Source organism: Numenius arquata, unplaced genomic scaffold, assembly GCF_964106895.1.
Source record: "Numenius arquata unplaced genomic scaffold, bNumArq3.hap1.1 HAP1_SCAFFOLD_1113, whole genome shotgun sequence".
NCBI classification, from domain to species: domain Eukaryota; kingdom Metazoa; phylum Chordata; class Aves; order Charadriiformes; family Scolopacidae; genus Numenius; species Numenius arquata.
The window spans coordinates 1-25,869 of NW_027415173.1; the positions used below are offsets into that span (position 1 = coordinate 1).

At 65.4% G+C, this 25,869-nt stretch overlaps 1 protein-coding gene across 1 annotated transcript; it reads right to left on the minus strand.

The window, feature by feature from the left end:
* Positions 1-411: 411 nt before the first annotated feature.
* On the minus strand, positions 412-23,901 carry LOC141478421 (pre-mRNA-splicing factor ATP-dependent RNA helicase DHX16-like; the record flags this gene model as incomplete). The annotated part of the gene is given in 24 exon segments (XM_074167505.1): positions 412-574; positions 3,347-3,414; positions 3,923-4,041; positions 4,775-4,937; positions 6,133-6,273; positions 7,263-7,415; positions 8,710-8,808; positions 10,239-10,449; positions 13,814-13,929; positions 15,073-15,183; positions 17,307-17,495; positions 18,402-18,500; positions 18,502-18,603; positions 18,606-18,632; positions 20,057-20,108; positions 20,110-20,149; positions 20,152-20,199; positions 20,202-20,307; positions 20,397-20,452; positions 21,737-21,841; positions 21,844-21,889; positions 22,824-22,901; positions 22,903-23,073; positions 23,695-23,901. Coding segments are annotated over 24 exon segments (2,670 nt in total), but the record flags the coding sequence as incomplete, so codon positions are not given.
* Between the last annotated feature and the right edge of the window lie 1,968 nt (positions 23,902-25,869).

A 25,869-nucleotide genomic window follows, 5' to 3' on the forward strand; every position in this document is an offset into this window, starting at 1 on the left:
CCCAAAACACCCCATAAACCCCCCCCAGCCCCCCCTCTGCCCCCCCCAAGACCACACCCCCCCTAAAACCCCACATCCCCCCCACACCCCCCCCAAAACACCCCCCAGAACCCCCCCAAACCCCTTATTTGCCCCCAGAACCCCCCAAGATCCCCCCAACGCCCCCCCAAAACACCCCATAACCCCCCCCAGCACCCCCTCTGCCCCCCCCCCCCCCCAAGACCACCCCCCCCCCCATAAAACCCCACAACCCCCCCCGGAACCCCCCCTTCCCCCCAAACCCACCTCCCCCAGCCCCATCCCATCCCTCCTCCACCTCCCCCCTTCGGTGTCCCCTCGGTGTCCCCCGCCCCGTGGGGGTGTCATGTCGTATGTGTGTGTGTCCCCCCCCCCCCCCCCCCCCCCCCGTGCCTGGTTGTAGACGTTGAGCAGGACGAGGTGGTCCCCCCCCGGGACGTGGAAGCCCAGGCGGGCGCTGTCGGCGTGAAGGACCTTGTCCTTGGGGCGGTAGAAGATGGCGTTGTTGACGGAGAGCATGGCGGCCACCGTCAGCACCTCCTCCGTGCAGCCGTACCTTGAGGGGGGGGGGACACACACACACACGTCCCCGTGTCACCAGGGATGGGGTGTCACCACCCTCCCACCCACCCCCCCCGGGGATTGGGGGAGATCGGGGACGCGCACACACGCACACGCACACACACACAACGCCACTGGGACAGTTGGGGACAACGGGGGAGCAGCAGGATGGCCATGGAGAAGCCAGGGGTGACACCACGAGGAGACCCAGGGACACCTGGGGACAATATGGGGACATCATGGGGACCACCCAGGGGACACCACGAGGAGACCCAGGGACACCTGGGGACAATATGGGGACACCATGGGGACCACCCCAGGGACACCACAAGGAGACCCAGGGACACCTGGGGACAATATGGGGACATCATGGGGACCACCCAGGGGACAACCCAGGGGACACCATAAGGACCACCCCGGGGACACCACAAGGAGACCCAGGGACACCTGGGGACAATATGGGGATACCATGGGGACCACCCAGGGGACAACTCAGGGGACACTATGGGAACCACCATGGGGACCACCATAAGGACACCCAGGGACAACCTGGAGACACCATGGGGACCACCTAGGGGACAACCCAGGGGACACCATGGGGACCACCATGGGGACATCCAGGGACAACCTGGAGACACCATGGGGACACCATGGGGACCACCATGGGAACACCACGAGGAGACCCAGGGACACCTGGGGACAATATGGGGACACCATGGGGACCACCCAGGGGACAACCCAGGGGACACCATAAGGATCACCCCAGGGACACCACAAGGAGACCCAGGGACACCTGGGGACAATATGGGGACACCATAAGGACCACCCTGGGGACACCACAAGGAGACCCAGGGACACCTGGGGACAATATGGGGACACCATGGGGACACCATGGGGACCACCCTGGGGACACCACAAGGAGACCCAGGGACACCTGGGGACAATATGGGGACACCATGGGGACACCATAAGGACCACCCCAGGGACACCACAAGGAGACCCAGGGACACCTGGGGACAATATGGGGACATCATGGGGACACCATAAGGACCACCCCAGGGACACCACAAGGAGACCCAGGGACACCTGGGGACAATATGGGGACATCATGGGGACCACCCAGGGGACAACCCAGGGGACACCATAAGGACCACCCTGGGGACACCACAAGGAGACCCAGGGACACCTGGGGACAATATGGGGATACCATGGGGACCACCCAGGGGACAACTCAGGGGACACTATGGGAACCACCATGGGGACCACCATAAGGACACCCAGGGACAACCTGGAGACACCATGGGGACCACCTAGGGGACAACCCAGGGGACACCATGGGGACCACCATGGGGACATCCAGGGACAACCTGGAGGCACCATGGGGACCACCATGGGAACACCACGAGGAGACCCAGGGACACCTGGGGACAATATGGGGACATCATGGGGACCACCCAGGGGACACCACGAGGAGACCCAGGGACACCTGGGGACAATATGGTGACACCATGGGGACCACCCAGAGGACACCACAAGGAGACCCAGGGACACCTGGGGACAATATGGGGACATCATGGGGACCACCCTGGGGACAACCCAGGGGACACCATAAGGACCACCCTGGGGACACCACAAGGAGACCCAGGGACACCTGGGGACAATATGGGGACACCACGGGGACACCACGGGGACACCATAAGGACCACCCCGGGGACAACACAAGGAGACCCAGGGACAATATGGGGACACCATGGGGACCGCCCTGGGGACCACCCTGGGGACACCACGAGGACACCTAGGGACACCTGGGGACAATATGGGGACCACCATGGGGACACCATGGGGACACCATAAGGACCACCCTGGGGACACCACAAGGAGACCCAGGGACACCCGGGGACAATATGGGGACACCATGGGGACACCACGGGGACACCATAAGGACCACCCCGGGGACACCACAAGGAGACCCAGGGACACCTGGGGACAATATGGGGACCACCATGGGGACACTATAAGGACCACCCTGGGGACACCACAAGGACCAGGGACACCTGGTGACAATATGGGGACCACCCTGGGGACACCACGAGGACACCTAGGGACAACACAGAGAAAACCTGGGGACACCATGGGGACACCATAAGGACACCCAGGGACAACCCAAGGGACACCATGGGGACACCATGGGGACCACCCTGGGGACATCATAAGGACACCCAGGGACCACCCAGGGGACAACCCAAGGGACACCACAAGACACCCAGGGACAACCTGAGGACACCCAGGGACCATATGGGGACACCATGAGGACCACCCTGGGGACACCACGAGGACACCCAGGGACAACACAGGGGACACCACAAGGACGCCTAGGGACAACATAGAGACAACCCAGGGGGACAACATGGGGACACCATGGGGACACCACAAGGATACCATGGGGACCACCCAGGGGACACCACGAGGACACCCAGGGGACAACCTAAGGACACCCAGGGGACATCACAAGGACAACCAGGGACAACCCTGGGGACACCCAAGGGACCACCCAGGGGACAGCACCAGGACACCTGGGGACAACCCAAGGACACGCAGGGGACACCACCAAGACACTCCAGGGACAACCCAGGGGACAGCAGGGGACACCCAGGGACAACGGGAGACAACCCGGGGGACATCCAGGGGACATCACCAGGACACGTGGGGACATTCAAGGACACTTGGGGACACTTGGGGACCCCTGGGGACAGCGGGTGACACTCACTGCTGGGAGGCCAGGATCATCTTGGCCAACATGGGCTCCACCGGCAGCTCCGCCATGCGCCGGCCCAGCTGGGGACAGGGGACAGCGTCAGGGCCCAGTGCTCCCAGTCACCCCGCCCAGTGCTCCCAGTACCACCACGAGATCACCCACGGGGTCCACCACCACCATCCCAGTCCCTCCCAGTGCTCCCAGTACCACAATGAACTCACCCATTGGGTCCACCAACCCATGGGGTCCACCAGCACCATCCCAGTGCTCCCAGTACTGTGGTGAGCTCACCCACGGGATCCACCACCACCATCCCAATCCCTCCCAGTGATCCCAGTCCCTCCCAGTACCATGGTGAGCTCATCCATGGAGTCCACCATTACCATCCCAGTACCGCCGTGAGCTCACCGACGGGGTCCACCACCACCCCCCCAGTCCCTCCCAGTACCATGGTGAACTCAACCACAAGGGTCCACCACCACCACCATCCCAGTCCCTCCCAGTGCTGCCAGTCCCTCCCAGTACTGCGGTGAGCTCACCCATGGGGTCCACCACCACCACCCCACTCCCTCCCAGTGCTCCCAGTACCGTGGTGAGCTCGCCCAGGTGGTTGAGGGCGCCCAGGGCGTAGAGCTGCTCCAGCGCCAGCACCAGCGTCTCGTGGGGCGGGGGGTCCAGGAAGTCGAAGTGGATCAGGTCATTGATGCCTGGGGACAAGGACGTCACCCGTTGTCACCTCAGGGCCACCTCCTGGTCCCCCTGGGGTGTCCCCCAGCCCCACGTGTCCCCACTGTCCCCCAGTCCCCCCCCCCCCCCCCAGCTGTGGCCCTGCCTCGAGGTCCCTTTTGTCCTCATATGTCCCTCGAGATGCCCCAACAGCCCCCAAGATGCCCTTGAGATGCCTCCCGAGATGTCCTGATGGTCCCCGAGGTGCCCAGGTGTCCCCAGTGGTACCCCTGTGCCCTGAGATGACTCCTGAGATGCTCCAATGCCTCCTGAGATATCTTCTGAGATGCCCTGATGATCTCCGAGAGGCCTCCTGAGATGCCCTGATGACCCCCTGAGATGCCCCAATGCTCTCTAAGATGTCCCACTGCCCCTTAGGTTGCCCTGATGCTCCCCCAGATGCCTCCTGAGATGTCCTGATGGCCCCCGAGAGGCCCCAATGCCCCCTGAGATGCCTCCTGAGATGTCCTGAAGGTCCCCAAGATGCTCCAATGGCCCCTGAGATGCCTCCTGAGATGCCCCGATGGTCCCTGAGATGCCCAGATGCCCCCTGAGATGCCTTCATGGCCTCTAGGATGCTCCAATGGCCCCTGAGATGCCTCCTGAGATGCCCTGATGGTTCCTGAGATGCCTCCTGAGATGTCCCAATGCCCTCTAAGACCTCCCAATGCCCCCCCCAGATGCCCCTATGGGTCCCAGCCCCCCATATCTCACCGAGGCTCTTGAGGAGCAGGACGAGAGAGCCCAGGTCGGCGCGTTGGATCTCGGGCACTGGGGTCTCCTCCAGTTCGTGCTGGAAGGCCCAGGCCGTGTAGAGGCGGAAGCACTTCCCGGGAGCCACCCGGCCAGCCCGGCCAGCGCGCTGGTTCGCCGAGGCCTGCGGGCCACCATCACCCGTCACCCACGGGGCCATGGGGTCGAGGGGACACAGGGACACGGCTGCCCATGGGGACCCACAGGCATGGGGACACGGGGACACAGAGATGTGGGGGCATAGGGACTTGGAGACCAAGGGATGTGGGGACCTGGGGACATGGGGACCAAGGGACAGAGAGATGTGGGGACATGAAGACCTGGAGATTTAGAGACCAAGGGACGTGGGGGACCTGGGGACATGAGGACCAAGGGACAGGGGGACATGGAGACCAAGGGACATGGAAGCAGGAGAGGGACAAGGGACACAGAGATGTGGGGACATGGAGACCTGGGGATTTGGAGACCAAGGGACGTGGGGAGCTGGGGGACAAGGGACAGAGAGATGTGGGGACATGGGGACATGGAGACCTGGGGATTTGTAGACCAAAGGACATGGGGACACAGGGACTTGGGGACCTGGTGGCATGAGGAGGACAAGGGACACGGCTGCCCGTGGGGACTCAGAGATATTGGGAGATGGTGACCCAGAGACATGGGGACCCAGAGAAGGGACATGGAGACCTGGGGACCCAGTGACATGGGGAGATGGAGACACAGGGACCAAGGGATGTGGGGACACGGGGACGTGGGGACATGGGGACACAGGGACCAAGGGACGTGGGGACCAAGGGACGTGGGGACGTGGGAACACAGGGACCAAGGGACGTGGGAACACGGGGACGTGGGGACATGGGGACCAAGGGATGTGGGGACATGGGGACATGGGGTCACAGAGACATGGGGACACAGGGACCAAGGGACGTGGGGACATGGGGACACGGGGACGTGGGGACATGGGGACATGGGGACGTGGGAACCAAGGGACATGGGGATGTGGGGACCAAGGGACATGGGGACGTGGGGACCAAGGGACATGGGGACACAGGGACCAAGGGACGTGGGGACACAGGGACCAAGGGACGTGGGGACACGGGGACACGGGGACATGGGGACATGGGGACACGGGGACACCAGAGCCCACCAGAACCCCCCTCCCCACGAGGACGCCGGGGACATGGGGACACCCCGACCCCACAGAAAGGACCCTGGGCTGGGGGAAGGGGGGGGGGGGAGGCAGCCGCCTCGGGGGACCGTGGGGGTGACAGGGGGGGTGACAGGAGGGGTGACAGGGGGGAGTGACAGGGGGGGGACGGTACCCGGGAGCAGGGGGTGACCACCAGGGACTCCATGCCGGTGCGGGCGCTGTAGCTCTTCTGTTTGCAGAACCCGGGGTCCAGCACGTAGACGATGCCATCGATGGTCACCGACGTCTCCGCGATGTTGGTGGCCACCACCACCTGGGGGGGACACACACACACACACACGGGGACATCACAGGCTCCGCCCACCACAGGCTCCGCCCCCCTCCATCCTGAGGCCACACCCCTAGGCTCCACACCCCCCCCCCGAGGCCACACCCCTTGGATTCATAAACCCCGTCCCTTTAACTCCACCTTATTAAGCTCCGCCCCTTAGATGCCACCCCCAAGCCCCGCCCCCTTAAGCCCCGCCCCTTAAGCAACACCCCCTTAAGCACCGCCCCTAAGCACTGCCCCCTTAAGCCCCGCCCCCTTAAACCAGACCCTAAGCCCCACCCCCAAACCCCTCCCCCTTAAGCCCCACCCCTCAAGCTCCACCCCTTAGATGCCACCCTAAGCCCCACCCCTTAATCCCTACCCCCTCTGACCCCACCCTATTAAGCCCCACCCCTTTAAACTCCACCATAACCCCACCCCCTGAACCCCCACCCCTTTAGGCCCCACCCCCTCTTAGACTCCACCCCCATAAGCCCCACCCCTTCAGACCACACCCCCTTAAGCCCCACCCCCTCTCCACCACACACACACCCCCTCCGGTTCCCCCTTCTCTGCCCCTCCCAGGCTCCACCCCGAGGCCCCGCCCCCCCCTTGGAGGCCCCGCCCCCTCTTGGAGGCCCCGCCCCTCCCCGGAAGCCCCTCCTCTCCTCTTAAAGGGGCCGTGCCCACCTTGCGGGCACCAAGGGGGGGGGGGGGGTGGGCTGGAAGATGCGGGCCTGCATGTCGGAGGGCAGGTTGCCCCACCCCCCCAAACCCCACCCCCCGAGCCACACCCCCATAAGCCACGCCCCCTCTAAAGCCACGCCCCCTCCAAAAGCCCCGCCCCCTCCAAAAGCCCCCACTCTCACTCTCCTTCCCTCGCTTCCCCCCTCCCACCCCTTCGAGGCTCCACCCTGAGGCTCCGCCCCCCCCGTGGAAGCCCCGCCCCTCCCCGGAAGCTCCTCCTCTCCTCTTAAAGGGGCCGTGCCCACCTTGCGGGCGCCGGGGGGGGTGGGCTGGAAGATGCGGGCCTGCATGTCAGAGGGCAGGTTGGCGTAGATGGGCAGCACCAGCAGCTCGGCCAGGCGGGAGCCCAGGCGGCGGCACCGCTCCTGCAGCAGCTCCACGCAGGCCTCGATCTCCTCCTGCCACCGGGACACCGTGGGGACGCTGAGGGGACACCCACGGGGACGGGGACACGCAGGGGACACGGGGACACCCAGAGGGACAGGGATACCCAGGGGGACAGGGATGCCCGGGGATGGGGACACCCAGGGAGAACGGGAACACAGGGTGGCACGGGGACATCCCAGGGGATGGGGACACCCAGAGGGACAGGGATGCCCGGGGGGACAGGGGACACAGGGTGGCACAGGGACATCCCAGGGGATGGGGACACCCAGAGGGACAGGGATACCCGGGGGACACGGGGACATCCCAGGGGACGGGGATACCCAGGGGGACAGGGATGCCCAGGGATGGGGACACCCAAGGAGAATGGGGACACAGGGTGGCACGGGGACACCCAGGGAACATGGGAACTCTGGGAAGAAAGGGGACGCCCAGGGGACACAGGGGCATCCCAGGCAATGGGGATACCCACGGGGACAGGGACACCCAGGGGACATGGGGACACCCAGAAGGACAGGGATACCCAGGGGACATGGGAATATCCCAGGGGACGGGGATACCCAGAGGGACAGAGATGCCCAGGGGGACAGGGGACACAGGGTGGCACAGGGACATCCCAGGGGATGGGGACACCCACGGGGACGGGGACAATCAGGGGACATTGGGACGCTGGGGGGGAAGGGGATGCCCGGGGATGGGGACACCCAGGGGGGAAGGGGACACCTGGGGGTGGAGATGTCCAGGAGAATGGGGACACAGGGTGGCACGGGGACACCCAGAGGGACAGGGATACCCGGGGGACACAGGGACATCCCAGGGCACGGGGACACTCAGGGGACATGGGGACTCTGGGGGGGAAGGGGATGCCCAGGGGGACATGGGGACATCCCAGGGGATGGGGACACCCGGGGGGAAAGGGGACACAGGGTGGCACGGGGACATCCCGGGGGATGGGGACACCCACGGGGATGGAGACACTCAGGGGACATGGGGACTCTGGGGGGGGAAGGGGATGCCCAGGGGGACATGGGGACATGGAGGGGGGAGAGATACAGGGGGTGACCAGGGCGCGGAAAGGGGACACGTGGGTGGCAGGAAGGGGACAGGGTGACACAGTGACACGGGGACACCCACCTGGCCGGTGAGGAAGATGAGGATGTCCCCAGGGGGCTGGGTGGCACAGGGGGTGCCCAGGGGACATGTGGGTGGCAGGAAGAGGACAGGAGGGTGCCCAGGGGGGACACGGAAGGTGGCAGTGAGGGGACAGGGGTGACAGGGAGGGGACAGGGGTGACAGGGGGACACCCACCTGGCCGGTGAGGAAGACGAGGATGTCCCCAGGGGGCTGGGTGACGTGGATCTGCAGCACCGACACCACACAGGCCTCCAGGTAATCGGCCTCGGGCGCCTGGGGAGGGGACATCAAGGGGACATCGGGGGGACATCGGGGGGGGGGACGGGGGACGGGACATAAGCACTGGGTGTCCCCAAGTGTCCCCAGCCATCCCCCTGTTGCCCAGTGTCCCCCCGTCCCCACGTGTCCCCGCGTCCCCCAGTGTCCCCACGTTCCCCGGGACCCCCGTGTCCCTCCCCGTGTCCCTCGCTGTCCCCTCGTCCCCCGTCACCTCTCATGTCCCCTGAGGTCCCCCTGCCCCCGGAGTCCCATGTCCCATGCCACCCCCACGTCCCTTGTGTCCCCATGTCCCCTCCCTTTCCTTTGGAGCATCCCCAATGTCCCCCAGTGCCCCCATGTCCTCCAACACCCCCCAGTGTCCCCAGATGTCCCCTTCCTTGTCCCCCTGTCCCCAGCAGCCTGGCATCCCCCACTGCCCCACATCCCCCTGCTGCCCCCCTGTCACCTGTGTCCCCCTGTGTCCCCCCGTGTCCCCCAGCGTCCCACACCCCCCATGTCCCCCCGTGTCCCCTCGTCCCCCAGCGCCCCATACCCCCCATGTCCCCCCGTGTCCCCCCGTGTCCCCTTGTCCCCCAGTGCCCCATATCCTCCATGTCCCCCCATGTCCCCTTGTCCCCCAGCGCCCCACACCCCCCATGTCCCCCCGTGTCCCCTCGTCCCCCAGCGCCCCACACCCCCATGTCCCCCCGTGTCCCCTTGTCCCCCAGCGCCCCACACCCCCCATGTCCCCCCATGTCCCCTTGTCCCCCAGCGCCCCACACCCCCCATGTCCCCCGTGTCCCCCCGTGTCCCACACCCCCCATGAACCCCAAGTTCCCCTTGTCCCCCAGCGCCCCACACCCCTCATGTCCCCCCGTGTCCCCCAGCGCCCCACACCCCCCATGTCCCCCCGTGTCCCCTCATCCCCCAGCGCCCCACACCCCCATGTCCCCTCGTGTCCCCCCGTGTCCCCCAGTGCCCCACACCCCCCATGTCCCCCCATGTCCCCCCGTGTCCCCTTGCACCCCAGCGCCCCACACCCCCCATGTCCCCCCATGTCCTCCAGCGCCCCACACCCCCCATGTCCCCTCGTGTCCCATCATCCCCCAGCGCCCCACACGCCCCATGTCCCCCCGTGTCCCCTTGTCCCCCAGCGCCCCACACCCCTCATGTCCCCCAGCGCCCCACACCCCCCATGTCCCTCCGTGTCCCCCAGCGCCCCACACCCCCCATGTCCCCCTGTGTCCCCTTGCACCCCAGCGCCCCACACCCCCCATGTCCCCCCGTGTCCCCTCATCCCCCCGTGCCCCATACCCCCCATGTCCCCCCGTGTCCCCTGATCCCCCAGCGCCCCACACCCCCCATGTCCCCTCGTGTCCCCCCGTGTCCCCCAGTGCCCCACACCCCTCCACGTCCCCCCGTGTCCCCCGCTGTCCCCGTGTCACCTTGGTGTAGTAGATGTCGACGGGGAAGCGGCGCCCGGGGATGCGGAAGACGGGGGCCTGGTCGAAGAAGGCGGAGAAGCGCTGGGTGTCGAGGGTGGCCGAGGCCACCAGCACCTTCAGCTGGGGACGGAACCGCGCGATGTCCTTGATCAGCCCGAAGAGCACGTCCGTGTGCAGCGTGCGCTCGTGAGCCTCGTCCACCATGATCACGCTGCGGGGACACGGGGACAGGACGGGGGACACGTGTGGGGACACGGGGACGGGCACAGGGACGTGGGGACAAGCATGGGGACATGGGGTCAGGCATAGGGGACAGGTATGGGGACATGGGGACAGGTATGGGGACACATGTGGGAAGAGGTATGGGGACATGGGGACAGGTATGGGGACACGGGGACAGGTGTGGGGACACGGGGAGAACAGGTATGGGACCATGGGGACAGGCAAAGGGACACATGTGGGGACATGGGGACAGACACAGGGACACGGGGACAGGCATGGGGACAGGTATGGGGACACAGGGACAGGTGTGGGGACACGGGGAGGACAGGTATGGGACCATGGGGACAGGCAAAGGGACACGTGTGGGGACATGGGGACAGACACAGGGACACAGGGACAGGCGTGGGGACAGGTATGGGGACACAGGGACACGTGTGGGGACACGGGGAGAGGTGGGGGGGACAGGTATAGGGACATGAGGACAGGCATGGGGACACGTGTGGGGACAGGTATGGGGACATGGGGACAGGTGTGGGGACACGGGGACAGGTAGGGGGACAGGTATGGGGACATGGGGACAGGCATGGGGACACGGGGACGGGCACAGGGACGTGGGGACAAGCATGGGGACATGGGGTCAGGCATAGGGGACAGGTATGGGGACATGGGGACAGGTATGGGGACACATGTGGGAAGAGGTATGGGGACATGGGGACAGGTATGGGGACATGGGGACAGGCGTGGGGACACGGGGAGGACAGGTATGGGACCATGGGGACAGGCAAAGGGACACGTGTGGGGACATGGGGACAGACACAGGGACACAGGGACAGGCGTGGGGACAGGTATGGGGACACAGGGACACGTGTGGGGACACGGGGAGAGGTGGGGGGGACAGGTATAGGGACATGAGGACAGGCATGGGGACACGTGTGGGGACAGGTATGGGGACATGGGGACAGGTGTGGGGACACAGGGACAGGTAGGGGGACAGGTATGGGGACATGGGGACAGGCATGGGGACACGGGGACGGGCACAGGGACGTGGGGACAAGCATGGGGACATGGGGTCAGGCATAGGGGACAGGTATGGGGACATGGGGACAGGTATGGGGACACATGTGGGAAGAGGTATGGGGACATGGGGACAGATATGGGGACACGGGGACACGTGTGGGGACACGGGGAGAGGTGGGGGGGACAGGTATGGGGACATGGGAACAGACATAGGGACACAGGGACAGGCGTGGGGACAGGTATGGGGACACAGGGACACGTGTGGGGACACGGGGAGAGGTGGGGGGGACAGGTATGGGGACATGGGGACAGGCATGGGGACACAGGGACAGGTAGGGGGACAGGTATGGGGACGTGGGGACAGGCATGGGGACACATGTGGGGAGAGGTATGGGGACACAGGGACAGGCATGGGGACACGGGGACAGGTAGGGGGACAGGTATGGGGACATGGGGACAGGCATGGGGACACATGTGGGGAGAGGTATGGGGACACGGGGACAGGCATGGGGACACGGGGACAGGTAGGGGGACAGGTATGGGGACATGGGGACAGGCATGGGGACACGTGTGGGGAGATGGGGACAGGTATGCACGGGGACAGGACGGGGACACGTGTGGGGACACGGGGACGGGCACAGGGACGTGGGGACAAGCATGGGGACATGGGGTCAGGCATAGGGGACAGGTATGGGGACACAGGGACAGGTAGGGGGACAGGTATGGGGACATGGGGACAGGTATGGGGACACGTGTGGGGACAGGTATGGGGACACAGGGACACGTGTGGGGACACAAGGCCAGGCACGGGGACAGTCACAGGGGTGTTGGGACGTGAGAGAAGACACAGTGACACGGGGACAGGGACACGGGGACACCAAAGTGACACCAGTCAGACTAAGGACAGGGACAGCACTGGGGACACACGGCCACTCTGCCAGCCCCCGCTGCGTCCCCAGTGTCCCCCCACTGTCCCTTAACCTCTCCCCACACCTTACTGTCCCCATCCCTGTGTCCCCAAGGTCCCCAACATGTCCCCAAGGTCCCCCAGCCTATGCTACGTCCTCAATCCCTCTGCTCTCCCCCAACGTCCCCATGTCCCCAGTGTCCCCAATGCCCCTGGCATCCCCGATGTCCCTGGTGTCCCCAGCACCCCCAGTGTCCCCGATGTCCCCAATGTGTCCCCGAGGTGTCCCCAATGTCCCCCAGCCTATGATGTCCCCGACACCCCCAATCTCTCCGCTCTCCCTCGTCACTCCCATGTCCCCAGTGTCCCCAATGCCCCTGATGTCCCCAATGACCTCGGTGTCCCCAAGGTCCCCGAGGTCCCCCAGCCTATGCTGTCCCCAACATCCCCAATCCCTCCACGCTCCCCTGACACCTCGATGTCCCCAGTGTCCCCAATGCCCCTGATGTGCCTGGCCTCTCCACCACCCCCAGTGTCCCCAATGTCTCCAACGTGTCCCCAAGGTCCCCAACATGTCCCTAAGGTCCCCCAGCCTATGCTGTCCCCAACATCCCAAATCCCTCTGCTCTCCCCCAACGCCCCCACGTCCCCAGTGTCCCCAATGTCCCTGGTGTCCCCAGCACCCCCGGTGTCCCCGATGTCCCCAACACGTCCCCGATGTCCCCAAGGTGTCCCCAAGGTCCCCCAACCTATGCTGTCCTCCGCATCCTCAATCCCTCCGCTCTCCCCCAACACCCCCATGTCCCCAGTGTCCCCGCTGCCCCCGATGTCCCCAACGTCCCTGATGTGCCCGCCACCCCCAGTGTCCCCGATGTCCCCAGGGTGTCCCCGATGTCCCCAACACGTCCCCGATGTCCCCCAACCTATGCTGTCCTCCGCATCCTCAATCCCTCCGCTCTCCCCCAACACCCCCATGTCCCCAGTGTCCCCGCTGCCCCCGATGTCCCCAACGTCCCTGATGTGCCCGCCACCCCCAGTGTCCCCGATGTCCCCAGGGTGTCCCCGATGTCCCCAACACGTCCCCGATGTCCCCCAACCTATGCTGTCCTCCGCATCCTCAATCCCTCCGCTCTCCCCCAACACCCCCATGTCCCCAGTGTCCCCGCTGCCCCCGATGTCCCCAACGTCCCTGATGTGCCCGCCACCCCCAGTGTCCCCGATGTCCCCAGGGTGTCCCCGATGTCCCCAACACGTCCCCGATGTCCCCCAACCTATGCTGTCCTCCGCATCCTCAATCCCTCCGCTCTCCCCCAACACCCCCATGTCCCCAGTGTCCCCCCTGCCCCCGATGTCCCCAACGTCCCTGATGTGCCCGCCACCCCCAGTGTCCCCGATGTCCCCAGGGTGTCCCCGGTGTCCCCAAGGCCACCTGTAGGAGCCGAGGTCGGGCTCTGTCAGGAACTCCCGCAGCAACATCCCGTCCGTCATGTACTTGAGCACCGTCCGCTCCGACGTACAGTCCTCGAAGCGGATGCTGTACCCGACCTGGGGACAAGGGACATGTCACCGCCCCGCCCCGGTGGCACTCCCGTCCCCCTCCCCAGGTCCCTCAAACCCCACCTCCCCCTCCCTCAGAGTCCCTCCCCTCCCCACCTCGGTGGTCCCCAGGGTCCCTAATTGTCCCCTGGAGTCCCCTGGCTTGGCCTGGGGTGTCCCGGGATGGGGATGTGTCCCCAGGGTTCCCTGGGACAAGGACGTGTCCCCAAGGTGGGGACATCTTCCTTGGGGTCACCCAGGATTGCGACACATCCCCTGGGGTCTCCTGTGTCCCTGGGGTTCCCTAGGACAAGGACATGTCCCCAGGGTATTCTACTGTCCCCAAGGACCCCTGCCACCCTCAGGTCACCAGGGCCACCTCTCTGGGTGTCCCACCCCCCTCACATTCATGAGGCTCCACGTCCCCATGTCCCCGTGTTCCCCCCGGTGTCCCCATGTCACCTCGTTGCCCAGCTTGGTGCCCATCTCCAGGGCCACCCGGGCAGCCACGCTCACGTCCCCAAGGATGGGGACATGTCACTAAGGTCACCCCTGTTTCTCAGGGCTCCCTGGGACAAGGACGCGTCCCCAAGGTCCCCTACTGTCCCCAAGGTCCCCTACTGCCCCCAGGATGGGGACAGCCGTGTCCCCAAGGTCCCCTGTGCCACCCTCAGGTCACCAGAGCCACCCCTCAGGGTGTCCCACATCTCCGGGGCTCCACATCCCCGTGTCCCCCTCCGTGTCCCTGTGTCCCCCTCCGTGTCCCTGTGTCCTTCACCCCCGTGTCCTCACGTCCCCTCCTTTGTCCCCGTGTCACCTCGTTGCCCAGCTTGGTGCCCATCTCCACGGCCACCCGGGCGGCCACGCTCACGTCCCCAAGGATGGGGACATGTCACTAAGGTTCCCCCTGTTCCTCAGGGCTCCCTGGGACAAGGACGCGTCCCCAAGGTCCCCTACTGTCCCCAAGGACCCCTACTGCCCCCAGGATGGGGACAGCCGTGTCCCCAAGGTCCCCTGTGCCACCCTCAGGTCACCAGAGCCACCCCTCAGGGTGTCCCACATCTCCGGGGCTCCACATCCCCGTGTCCCCCTCCGTGTCCCTGTGTCCTTCACCCCCGTGTCCTCATGTCCCCTCCTTTGTCCCCGTGTCACCTCGTTGCCCAGCTTGGTGCCCATCTCCACGGCCACCCGGGCGGCCACGCTCATGGCGGCCACGCGCCGCGGCTGCGTGATGCCGATCTTCAGCCCCTGCCGCGTGTAGCCCTGGGGACACGGGGGACAAGGGGACACCGCGTCACGGGGTGGGGGTGTGTGTGTGTGTGTGGGGGGGGGGGGGGGGTGACAAATCCTCCCCCCCCCCCCCCCCCCCCTCCCCCTCCGAGCCCCCCAACCTCACCCCATTGCACCCCAGTGCCCCTATTGCCCCCCTGGGGACGTGGGGACACCGTGACACTGGGGGGGGGGGGGTGACAACCTCTCTCTGACCCCCCCCCCCCCTCCAATCTCTCCCCATTGCCCCCCCCCGCTCCTTTATCTGCCCCCCCAGCCCCCCATCTGCTCCTCTATTGCCCCCCAACCCCCCTATTTACCTCCCTGATGCCCCCTCATTTGCACCCCAGGCCTCCAATCTGCCCCCCAACACCCCGACCTGCCCCCCAACTCCCCTATTTGCCCTCCTAATGCCCCCTCATTTGCCCCCCAACCCCCATATCTGCCCCCAACCCCCCTATTTGTCCCCCTGATGCCCCCTCATTTGCCCCCCATGGCCCCTATCTGCCCTCCACCCCCCCCACCACTATCTGCCCCCCAGCTCCCCTATTTACCCCTCTGATGCCCCCTCATTTGCCCCAATGTCCCCTTATCTGCCCCCCATCACCCCTCAACCCCTCTATTTACCCCCCAATGCCCCCTCATTTGCCCCCAGCCCCCCATCTGCCCCCATCACCCCCAAACCCCTCTATTTACCCCCCCAATGACCCCTCATTTGCCCCCCAGCCTTCGTATCTGCCCCCCGTTGCCCCTCTGATGCCCCCCAACCGCCCATCTACCCCCTTGATGCCCTCTCATTTGCCCCCGATGCCCACCAGCCCCCCTATCTACCCCCATCACCCCCCAACCCCTCTTTTTACCCCCTGATGCCCCCTCATTTGCCCCCAGACCCCCCTTCTGACCCCATCACCCCCCAACCCCTCTATTTACACCCCAATGCCCCCCTATCTGCCCCCCATTGCCCCTCTGATGCCCCCCAACCACCTATCTACCCCCTTGATGCCCCTTCATTTGCCCTCCAACCCCCTATTTGCCCTCCTAATGCCCCCTCATTTACCCCCCAGCCTCCATATCTGCCCCCAACCCCCCTATTTGCCCCCCCGATGCCCCCCAGCCCCCTTATCTGCCCCCCATCACCCCCAACCCCTCTATTTACGCCCCGATGCCCCCTCATTTGCCCCACAACCCCTTATTTGCCCTCCTAATGCCCCCTCATTTACCCCCCAGCCCCCGTATCTGCCCCCAACTCCCCTATTTGCCCCCCTGATGCCCCCCAGCCCCCTTATCTGCCCCCCATCACCCCCAACCCCTCTATTTACGCCCCGATGCCCCCTCATTTGCCCTCCAACCCCCTATTTGCCCTCCTAATGCCCCCTCATTTACCCCCCAGCCCTCGTATCTGCCCCCAACTCCCTTATTTGCCCCCCTGATGCCCCCCAGACCTCGTATCTGCCCCCCATCACCCCCAACCCCTCTATTTACGCCCCGATGCCCCTTCATTTGCCCTCCAACCCCCTATTTGCCCTCCTAATGCCCCCTCATTTACCCCCCAGCCTCCATATCTGCCCCCAACTCCCCTATTTGCCCCCCCGATGCCCTCCAGCCCCCTTATCTGCCCCCCATCACCCCCAACCCCTCTATTTACGCCCCGATGCCCCCCTCATTTGCCCCCCAACCCTCCTATTTGCCCTCCTAATGCCCCCTCATTTACGCCTCAGCCCCCGTATCTGCCCCCAACTCCTCTATTTGCCCCCCTGATGCCCCCCAGCCCCCTTATCTGCCCCCCATCACCCCCAACCCCTCTATCTACGCCCCGATGCCCCCTCATTTGCCCCCCAACCCCCTATTTGCCCTCCTAATGCCCCCTCATTTACCCCCCAGCCTCCATATCTGCCCCAACACCCCTATTTGCCCCCCCGATGCCCTCCAGCCCCCTTATCTGCCCCCCATCACCCCCAACCCCTCTATTTACGCCCCGATGCCCCCTCATTTGCCCTCCAACCCCCCTATTTGCCCTCCTAATGCCCCCTCATTTACCCCTCAGCCCCCGTATCTGACCCCAACTCCCCTATTTGCCCCCCCGATGCCCTCCAGCCCCCCTTATCTGTCCCCCCCACCTCCTCGTGCAGGTACTGGGGGATCTGGGTGGTCTTGCCGGAGCCGGTCTCGCCCTCGATGACCAGGATCTGGTGCTGGGCGATGGCGGCCACCAGCTCGTCGCGGTAGGGGAAGATGGGGAGGCTGCGCCGAGCCTCCTGCACCGACTGCCGCCGCCGCTCCGCCTCGGGCACCGCCTCCGGGGCCTCCTGGGGGGGATCCCACGCCGTGTCCCCGGGGTCCCCCAGGTCACCCCCGGGGTCCCCATGGCTCCCTCCCATCCTCCCAGGGTCCCCTCGTGTCACCTCCCAGTATCCCAGTGACTCCCCATCACCCTCCCAGGGTCCCTCCATGGCACCTGGTGTCCCCACAGCCATCCAGGATCATCCCAGGGTCCCCCCACCGTGTCCCTTCCCAGTGTCCCAATGACTCCCCATCATCCTCCCAGGGTCCCCCCAGTGTCCCCACGCCACGCCCGGGGTCCCCATGGCCACCCAGCATCCTCCCAGGGTCCCCCAGTGTCCCCCCAATGTCCCCAGTGACTCCCCAGCATCCTCCAAGGCTCCCTCCAGTCTCCCCATGGGCTCTGATCATCCTCCCAGGGACCCCCAGTGTCCCCAGTGCCCCCCCATCATCCTCCCAGTGTCCCCCTGGCGGCCCCAAGGTCCCTACAGTATCTTCAGGATCCCTCCTCTATCCCTCCCAAAACCCCTCCCATCACCCCCAGGACCCCCTCCAGCACCCCAAATCCCGCCCTATATCCCCCCAAAACTCCTCCCATCACCCCTGGGACCCTCTCCAACACCCCAAATCCTCCCCTATCCCCCCAAAACCCCCCTCCCATCACTTCTGAGACCCCCCCAGTACCCCAAATCTCCTCTCTATCCCCCCAAGCCCCTCCCAGTACCCCCAGGACCCTCTCCAGCACCCCCTCTACCCCCTCAAAATACTTCCCAGCACGCCAAGAACCCTCTTCAGCACCCCAAATCTCTCCCTCTATCCCCCCAAGATCCCTCCTGTGACCCCCAGCACCCTAAATCCCTTCTCTATCCCCCCAAAACCCCTCCCAGCACCTCCAGGACCCCCAAATCCCCCCCCCACACACACACACCCACCTTCTCGGGCTCGGTGCCCTTCATCTGCACGGCGCTGACGAACTGGATCATCTCATCCTCCTCCAGCACGAAGTCGTAATCCTTGGGGGGCTGGCGGGCGGGCGGCGTCGCGCGCCCCGAACCTCAAGGAAGCCGCCCCGATTCGCTCCTCCTCCCAGCGCCGCTGCTCGTCCCGGGGGGGCCATTCGCTCTTCCTCCCCCCCCCGGCACTTCCTCGCGCTCAGGGATCTTCTACGGGGGGAGGAGAGGGGTGAAATCACCAGGGGGTCCCCCCTGAAGGTCCCCCCACCATGGCAAGAGGGACGCTGGGGAGAGGGAGAGGGGAATTTGAGGTGCTGGGGGGAGTGTCGGCAGCGATGGGAAGGGATTTGGGGTGGTAGAGGGGGAATTTGGGTGCTGGAGGGGGGGTCCTGTGGGTGCTGGGAGGGGTTTTGAGGGGAAAGAGGGGAGATTTGGGGTGCTGGAGGGGGTTCCAGGAGTGATGGGAGGGGTTTTGGGGGGATAGAGGGGGGATTTGGGGTGCTGGAGGGGGTCCTGGGGGTGATGGGAGGGGTTTTGGGGGGATAGAGGGAGGATTTGGGGTGCTGGAGGGGGTTCCAGGAGTGATGGGAGGGGTTTGGGGGGGATAGAGGGGGGATTTGGGGTGCTGGAGGGGGTGCTAGAGGTGATGAGAGAGACACTGAGGGGATAGAGGAGGGATTTGGGGTGCTGGAGGGAGTCCCAAGGGTGATAGGAGGGACCTTGGGGGGGATGCAGACAGGATTTGGGGTGCTGGAAGGGCTCTCAGAGGTGACGGAAGGGACCTTGGAGGGACAGAGAGGGAATTTGGGGTGCTGGAGGGAGTCCTAGGGGTGATAGAAGGGGGCCTGAGGGGGTTGAGGGGGGATTTGGGATGCTGGAGGAGGTTTCTGGTGGTACTGGGTGGGGTTTTGGGGGGATAGAGGAGAGATTTGGGGGGCTGTAAGAGGTCCCAGGGCTCATGGGAGGGATTTTGAGGGGTCAGAGAAAGGATTTGGGGTGCTGGAAGGGATCCTAGAGCTGAGACGAGGCACCTTGGGGGGGGGATAAAGGGGGGATTTGGGGTGCTGGAAGGGGTCCTGGGGGTGATGGGAGGGTTTTGGGGAGGAAAAAGGGGGGATTTTGGGTGCTGGAGGGGGTCTGGGGGGGCTGGAAGGGACCCTGGGGAGACAGAGGAGGGATTTGGGGTGCTGGGGAGGGGTCCTAGGGGTGACAGGAGGCACCTTTGGGGGGATAAAGGGGGAATTTGGGGTGCTGGAGGGGGTCCTGGGGTGATGGGAGGGGTTTTGGGGGGATAGAGGAGGGATTTGGGGTGCTGGAGGGGGTCCAGGGGTGATGGGAGGGGTTTTGGGGGGATAGAGGAGGGATTTGGGGTGCTGGAGGGGGTCCTGGGGGGCTGGAAGGGACCCTGGGGGGCCAGAGGCAGAACTTGGGGGTGCTGCAGAGGGTCTCAAGAGCCCCCAAAAAGACTTTGAAAGGGATAAAAGGCCATTTTTTGGGGGGGCTGGAGGAGACGGATGGACCCCCGGAGAGGACGGATGGGACCCTGGAAGGGGGGGGATTGGGGGGTGCCGGAGGGATCTGGGGGATCAGAGGGAACACTGGGGGGCGGTGAGATTTCGGGGGGGCCCCCTCACCTTGCCCCTGGTTTCCTCGGGGATATAATAACGGTTGCTTTTTTCCAATTTTCCTTTCTCCGGCTTTTTTGTACTCGCGGGCGAGATCCCGGACCGGCGTTTATATTCCAGCTCCCGCCGCTCCCCCCCCGTCAGCGTCTCCTCCCGAATAAATATTCCTCGTCCGCGATTTCCGCTTCCAATTCCTCTAATTTATCTTTTTCCCTTTTGGCTAAATATTCCCGACGGGATTTTTTCCGCAGCTCCGGAATCTGAGAAATAAAAAAAGGTTAAAACCGGGCGAAAACAGCCCCAAAGTGGGGATTTTGGGGGTTTTTTTTTTTGGGGGGGGGGGGCTCACCATGGTTTTTTGATCTTCTTCGGCGATTTTGAGGCGTTTTTGGGCTTCTTCGTATAGCCTGGGGGGGGGGGGGAAAGGGGGGGGGAAGAGGGAGGGGGACCCCCAAATTCCAGTTGTAGAGGGATGGAGAAAGGGGGGGAGGGGGGTTAATGGCACCCCCAGATTCCCCCGATTCCGGGCGTGGGGGGGGCAAATCTGAGCCAGGAGGCGGGAAAAGCTCCCCCCCCCACCCAGTTCCACCTAGAGACCCCCCCAGTCCCACCCAGTCCCACACCAGTCCCAGTTGGAACCCCTAAATCAAACCAGGGACCCCTAAGAGTCAGGCAAGGCCCCCCAGTCCCCAGTCACACACCCCCCTCCCCCCAGTACTACCCAGTGCCCCCCAATTCCAACTGGGACCCCGAAATCCCACCCAGTGACCCCCAGGAGACTGAAAGGATCCTTCCCCCCCCATTCTGCCTGTGACCCCCTAAATCCCACCAGGGACTCCCAATTCCCACCCAGAGACCCCCAAATACACGACAGGACCCCCCCCCATCCCAGCTGGGACCCCCCCCCAAATCCCACCCAGGGACCCCCAGGAGGTCATCAGGGCCCCCCAAACCCCACTAGGGACCCCAAATCCTGGCTGTGACCCCTAAATCCCACCCAGGCACCTGTAAATCCCACCCAGCGACCCCCCTAAATCCCACCCAGGGATCCCCAGGAGGTCATCAAGCCCCCCCAAACACAGCTAGGGACCCCCAAATTCCTACCCAGGGACCCCAAGAAGGTCAGAAGGACACCCCAAACACAGCCAGGGCCCCCCAAATCCCACTCAGGACCCCCTAAATCCCATCCAGAGTTCCCAAATCCCACCCAGGGACCCCCAGGAAGTCAGAAGAGCCCCCCAAACACAGCCAGGGCCCCCCAGATCCCACTAGGGACCCCAATTCCTGGCTGTGACCCTAAATCCCACCCCAGGGACCCCAATTCCTGGCTGTGACCCCTAAATCCCACCCAGGCACCTGTAAATCCCACCCAGCGACCCCTTAAATCCCATCCAGGGACCCCCAGGAGGTCATCGAGCCCCCCCAAACACAGCCAGGGCCCCCAGATCCCACTAGGGACCCTGATTCCTGGCTGTGACCCCTAAATCCCACCCAGGGACCCCAATTCCTGGCTGTGACCCCTAAATCCCACCCAGGCACACTGTAAATCCCACCCAGCGACCCCTTAAATCCCATCCAGGGACCCCCAGGAGGTCATCAAGCCCCCCCCAAACACAAGCCAGGGCCCCCCAAATCTCCCCCAGGGACCCCCCAAAAGGCGTCGCCCCCCCCTCTCCCCCAAACCCCTCACCTTGGCGTCGGGGCGGGCGAGGACGCTGCGGGTCCGGTCGCGGTCGCGGCGGCGCAGCCTCTCGGCAAAAGCGTCTCGTTCCTCCAAATCCCGCAGCCGTTCCGCTCCGAGGCTTCCCATTCCGCTTCCGCTCCTCGGGGGGCTCCCCGGTCCTGGTTTAGGGGGGAAAAAACTCACATGGGGGGACCCCAAAACCCACGGGAGCCCCCAAACCCCACAGATCTTAATAATTTGGGGGGGGGCGAAGGGTTTTAAGTGATCCTGGAGGTGGGAACCCCAAAATTCCAGGCAGGACTCAGCACCCGTAAGGATCCCAAAAACTCAGGGGGACCCCAAGGGTCAGGAAGGGACAACCTGGAGGACCCCAAAATTTGGAGGGGGCTCCCCAATATCCTGGGGACTCTGAGCCACTGTGGTGACACCCAGGGGGCTGGAGGAAACCCTCAGGAACCCCCATAACTGGGGGGAACCCCAAGAGTTCGGGGGGACCTCAAGAATCAGGGTGACTCTGAGCACCTGTAGTGATCTGAAGGGGGCAGGAGGAAACCCCAATACCCCCATAATTAGGGGGGGACCCCCATAAGTGGGGGGTACCCCGAGAACCAGGAGGAACCTGAGCATCTGAGGTCACCCCCAAGGAGCAGGAGAAAACCCCACGACCCCCATAATTGAGGAGGGCTCCAAGAAAAGGGGGGGACCCCGACAATCAGGGTGACTCTGAGCAGCTGTAGTGAGACTGAGAGGGCAGGAGGAAACCCCGAGACCCCTATAATTAAGGGGGGACGCCCATAAAGGGGGGGACCCCAAGAACCAGGGGGACATTGAGCACCTGCAGTGACCCAGAGGGGGCAGGAGGAAAGCCTGAGACCCCCATAACTGGGAGGGGGGGACCCCAATAATGGGGGGGACCCCAAGAACCAGAGGGACCTTGAGCACCTGCAGTGCCACCGAGGGGGCAGGAGGAAAGTCCCAGACCCCCATAATTGGGAGGGGGGGGACCTCAATAATTGGGGAGTAACCCCACAGGGTGGGGGGGGGCCCCCAAAAAACCAGGGTGGGGGGGGGAACCCCAAAATCGGGGGCTACTCACGGGCTGGGGGGCGGCGAGGGGCTGGAGGCCTCGGGCGACTCGGAGCGACGGCGGCGCCGGAGGTGGCGGCGGTGGCGGGGGGCGGGGGTCAGCCGTGCCGGGGGGGGCGGAGCCACGGGAGGGGGCGGGGCCTGGCCCCTCGTCATCGCTGTCGACCAATCGGTAGCCTTGGCTGCGGCGCTGGAGCTCCCGCGCTGCCCGCTCGGCCGCCCGGCCTGGGGGCTCCCGCGGGGCCTCCCGGGGCACCTGGGGGCGGGGACAGACTCAGGACACGCCCCCTCATGGAGCCACGCCCCCCCCGCGGGGCCACACCCCCCTCAGGATGGCCCCGCCCACCGGGAACCCGACGCCCCTAATTGGCTGTTGCTTCCACTGAGGCTGGTGCTCAGGCAGGCAAGCCCCGCCCCCGCCCCGCAAGCCCCGCCCGCTCAGCTCAAAACCACGCCCCCACACTAAAAGCCCCGCCCTTCCAAGCAATTGGCAGCCCCGCCCATTCCCACAAACCACGCCCCCACCGTTTTAAACCCCGCCCTCGCCTGCCAGCAGACCACGCCCCCACCCACACAGGATCCTCCCCCCCACTAAACCTAAAAGCCACGCCCCTTCTGGTGAGCCACGCCCCCCTCTCGTTAAGCCCCACCGGCAGGCCACGCCCCCACCCCATAACACACTCCCCCACCTGCATAGGCTCCTCCACCTACGAAGCCACGCCCCCCCGCCAGCCAGCCACGCCCCTTCCCACAAGCCACGCCCCCCCCGGCATTAAGCCCCGCCGTCCCCTCCCACCTCCCTCCCGGCCCAGTCTAAGGAACAAGCCCCGCCCCCTCCCGCAAAGCCCCGCCCCCTTTCCCCCTGAGCCCCGCCCACCTTTTCCCAGAGCTCCCGCGCGAAGGCGCGCACGCGCGGCTCCTCCACCCGCAGCGCCTCCGTCTCCCGCAGCCGCTCCAGCAGCTCCTCCACGCTGCGGCTCCGCCGGGCCAGCGCCACCAGGAAGGCGGGGACGTGGCGGCCGCTCAGCCCCAGCAGCTCCTGCAGCTCCCCGGACACCCACCGCTCCAGCGCCGCCGCCGCCATGGCGGCTCCGCTTCCGCCTTCGCCTCCCGGCCGCCGTACGCCGCGCGCGCCGCCCTCAGCCAATCCCCGCGCGGGCTCCGCGCATGCGCTGTAATCCCGCCCAATCGCCGCGCTCTGCGCAGGCGCCCCGCCCACCCGCCGGGACGTCCTGCCCGCCCCCGGCGCCGCGCATGCGCACTCCCGCTCTACCGTAATACCGCGACCGTAATGTCGCGTCGAGCCGCGCAGCTCCAAATATAAAACGGTCTTTTTTTTATGGCTTCCAGGGACGCCACCGGCGCCTTCCTGCTTCCCCCCACCCCCCCAACACCCCGCCGGTCCCCAGTGTCACCAGCCGGGCTCACAGCAGTCGCCATCACCTTTTTATTGTGGCTTGTCATGGTACAGTGCGCCCAAGCGGCGACGCGGCCCACCCCATGGCAAGGGGAGCAGGACGAGGGCTTCGTTGCCATGGCGACAGGAGCAGGCCTCAGGCTTCGTCACCATGGAAACGGGAGCAGGCCTGAAGAGTAGGCCTCGGGCTTCGTCACCATGGCAATGGTAGTAGGCCATGGGCTTCATTGCCATGGCAACGGGAGTAGGCCTCAGGCTTTATCACCATGGCAACAGGAGCAGGCCGAGGGCTTCATTGCAGGCCAAGGCAACGGGAGTAGGCCTCAGGCTTCTGGAGGAGGCCTGAGGCTGCGTCACCACAGTAACAGGAGCAGGCTGAGGGCTTCATTGCCATGGCAACAGGAGTAGGCCTCAGGCTTCATCACCATGGCAACAGGAGCAGGCTGAGGGCTTCATTGCCATGGCAACGGGAGTAGGCCTCAGGCTTTGTCACCATGGCAATGGGAGCAGGCCGAGGGCTTCATTGCCATGGCAACGAGAGTAGGCCTCAGGCTTCAGGAGTAGGCCTCAGGCTTCGTCACCATGGCAACAGGAGCAGGCCTCAGGCTTTGGCCTCCTGTCTCCTCTCAGGCCCTCGGCCGATGGCGGCCACCCCCCTCCTCCTCCCCTCCCGGCCGTCCCCTGTCCCCCGACCGCCACCCGGCCATCGCTCCTCCTCCGTTCATCCTCCCTCGGCCCTTTGGCCTCCCTCGGCCATTTTGGAGCCTCCTCCTCACCCTCGCCTGTCCCCTCTCCATCGTCCCCTCCATCATCCCCATCCCCAAACACAAATCCCCCCCGCCCCAATAAAGCCCCCACCCCTTAATAAAAGAGCTTTCCCCTGCCCCCCCCCCCCCCTCCTTTTTCCCCCCAGCTAATACTGCCATGGCTGTGCCCCCCCCTCCCCGTCCCAGTTGTAACTGGGCCTGGCCCAGTTCCTAACTGGGGCAGCTCCGGTTGACCCAATACTGACACAGTCGCCCCGCCCCGGCTAAAAAAAAAAAAAAAGCCCTTAATTAGGCTAAAAAAAACCCCTCATTAAGGATAATTCCCTCCCGCCCCGGCGCCGCTAGAAAAGCTACAAAACGGGGAGGGAAGAGCTGGGACCCCCCCCAAAATCCACCTCCACCCCCCCCCCCCCCCCAGTCCTGGGGGGGGGGGGGGCAGGCAGAAGGTGGCTGGGTCCCCCGTGGTGGGGACAGTGTCCTTGTGTCTCCCCCACCAAGGGGGGGGGTCGGTGTCCTCGTCTGTGTGTCCAGCCCTGTCCTGCCCCGCTGGGGGGGGGTTGAGGGGGGGGGTCCCGTAGGTCCAGCTCCTCCTCCGCCCCCCATGGCCGGGGGGGGGGATGTGTCTGTGGGGGTCCCAGCATGGCTCCCCCCCCCCCCCCCCACCCCAGCCATGGGGTAGAGGCCGGGGTTACCGCCGGCAGGACTCATCTGGTGGGGGGGGGGAAATGGGGGGGTGAGGACCCAGGTGTCCAGGACCCCCCATTACACCCCCCAGCCCCCCCTCCAAGAGACCCAGGCATCTGAGACCCCCATTACCCCCCTCAAATCCCCCCCAGAGTGCCCAGAGACCCCCATTACCCCCTTCAAC